The sequence below is a fragment of the Penaeus japonicus genome, unplaced genomic scaffold (assembly GCF_977035675.1).
Source record: "Penaeus japonicus unplaced genomic scaffold, GWHDUDI00000001_assembly GWHDUDI00000039, whole genome shotgun sequence".
Classification (NCBI taxonomy): Eukaryota; Metazoa; Arthropoda; class Malacostraca; order Decapoda; family Penaeidae; genus Penaeus; species Penaeus japonicus.
In genome coordinates, this window is record NW_028234441.1 from 10998922 (window position 1) to 11001421 (window position 2500).

General features: G+C 33.0%; 1 protein-coding gene across 1 annotated transcript in view; it reads right to left on the reverse strand.

The window, feature by feature from the left end:
- Window positions 1-569: 569 nt before the first annotated feature.
- Window positions 570-2500, reverse strand: part of ScsbetaG (Succinyl-coenzyme A synthetase beta subunit, GDP-forming) — an 11094-nt gene continuing 9163 nt past the window's right edge. The window contains exon 10 of the mRNA XM_043008745.2: window positions 570-1693. Coding sequence (XP_042864679.1) covers window positions 1584-1693 — 110 coding nt within the window. The 3' untranslated portion in view covers window positions 570-1583. The remainder of the gene's footprint in view (window positions 1694-2500) is intronic.

Below are 2500 nucleotides of genomic sequence, written 5' to 3' on the forward strand. Positions count from 1 at the left end.
GATATTACCTCTTATTTAAGATTTGTTTTTGCATATATATCATAATTACTTATTTGTAGGTTTTAACAACAGATAGATTCAGGTACAAAGCGTGCGCAATAACTACTTTGGAATTAGAATGTGTATGCATGCGATTTTCATTCTCCTTTCATACCTTGTGTTTATTCTATTCTATTTTCCGATTTCATACATTTACCTTCTTTTTCTAAAAGCCTTAATATGGAAATTTAAATTGACGCTTTTACACTGAATTCGCCAGATGACAAAAGATTCTAAACAGGAATACTACTAATAATAATCATGATAAAACCAGGTATAAAAATGATACCCATGATATTGATATACAACAGTAAAACCAACAAGAGTATTAGCAGCAATACTAAAAACACCATATCAAAAAGTGTGGTAAATTAATCATAATTATATGTAGAAATTACTTCCTATCTAACAAGGTTAGGTGATAAATGATACTGCTTAATTAATACAGAAGACAATGTTTAGAAATTTCTGGATAATTAAAGCCCTTTGTTGTCCTCGGAGATGTACATCAGAATAACTCAAACAACATGAAGAATAAAATCAGTTTATTAACAGGAACTGTACAATCCATTTATGCAAAATGTGGAATGAAATATGGAAGTGAAAGTAGCAAATGCAATTCAAATTCATTTGCCTTTTCCTTCAACAAAATAAAGGCCTATTACTCCAATGAACTCCAATGTCAATTTTTAGATGCATTACTCGAAAAGAAGTGAACAATATCAATTTCATAGGCTAGAAAACTTGAGTTAACTCTAACATAACAGACATTAATAAAAAAGGGGGTAAACTCTTAGCACCAAATGATGTAAAACATGTTTAGTCCAAATATATATACATATACATCCACACACCCATGAGCAAACCTTGGACCCAAAGTCTATAAAAATATTCTGTGCTTTACTGAACAATTGTTAGGAAATCACAGTGAGAATGGAATGAGCCAAAGAGGACTTCGCTGGAGTTTTGTGCAAATGCATTTCATTTAGTTATCAAAACTGATGCTGTGTGGAAGGCACTACAAGGGATGCACAACAGCAGCCTTCGAAGAACGGATCCCTGAACTTGTGGATGTAAGTGAATAGCAGGATTAGTATTATGCTCTCTGACACTCGGCTTCTAACTGTCATTCTTTTAAAAATACATCAGGTTTGCTTATTTCAACTGCTAGCAAAATTATTTTGGCTCCTAATATGTTTGAACTTTGGAATTAGTGTACATATACATGTGCACCATTTCTGTGCATAAAATGGATATTTTGCCAAATATATGCATTAGTTTGTGCCCATACTTTCACTCACCAACAAAATACTCACTTCCATGTTCAATTCCTCATCCACACACTCAATATTCACTCACCCTCCCTCTTTCCATAACTTTCTCACTCAGTATCTGCATATTCATATGCATATATTAGGCACTGCAACATGATTTCAAACACAAAACTGCATCACCTTCTTCCCTAACAGCTTTCTTAATAAACTTGGACTACAACACTGGATGCCAATGGTGATTTTAGGATGCAATTTAACAAAAATCCAAATTTAACTGATGGAAGCTACAGCCTTCTTTGCTGCTTCATCCAAATCATTTGTGGACTCAATGTTGCATCCTGATTCAGCAAGTATGCGCTTTGCTTCATCCACATTTGTTCCTGAAAAAAGAAAGAAGGAACAAATAGATACATGTGCTTAAATCACTTTAAAAAAATCAAATGAAGACCAACACTACTGTAGCCAATATTCAAAGCTGAATTAGATTGAGTCATTTGCATATATCACTGGGTACAATATAAAACTAGTATGTGATGTATTAATCTACAATAAAACTATAGATTGAATAATAGGATTTTTTAATGATAACCAACCCTGAACTAATCTTCTACTCAACTTTAAGGATATAGGTATACTAATCTTTATGGAGCTAAAAAATGAAGCTGGTATTAAGTTGTCAAGAACTCCAAATTGGTGCCTGGATTCATGACACTGCCTTAAGTTTCCTATATGACCTTGGGTAATTGTAAGGCAAAATATAAAAGTTACTTATGGTATGGAAGGTTTCATATCTGTTTTGTTTTGAGGAAAACTGCAATGTTAGCAGTTTTGATCATGACTACTTAGTGTGCAGGAATCCAATTTAGGCAAAAATGTTTGACTTATTATACTTTCATTTCACTTAGTTTGAGTACTGTAATAACTCCCTTGATTATAAATCACATTAAACTTTACTAATATATGTAACTAAAATTCAGGTTATGTATTTCAGAAAAATGCACTGTATGCCTCCAAAGAAAGGTGGCCTTAGACCACCTTTACCATTACAAGATACAGTGTGGATGGTGTGGCCTTTAATGAATTCCATCTCACTGAGATACAAGACCATTATCAAGAAAAAAAGAAAAGAAAAGAAAATACATTGCTAGTGAATCCAGCCCCTTGCTATGGAACTACAATGTATATCA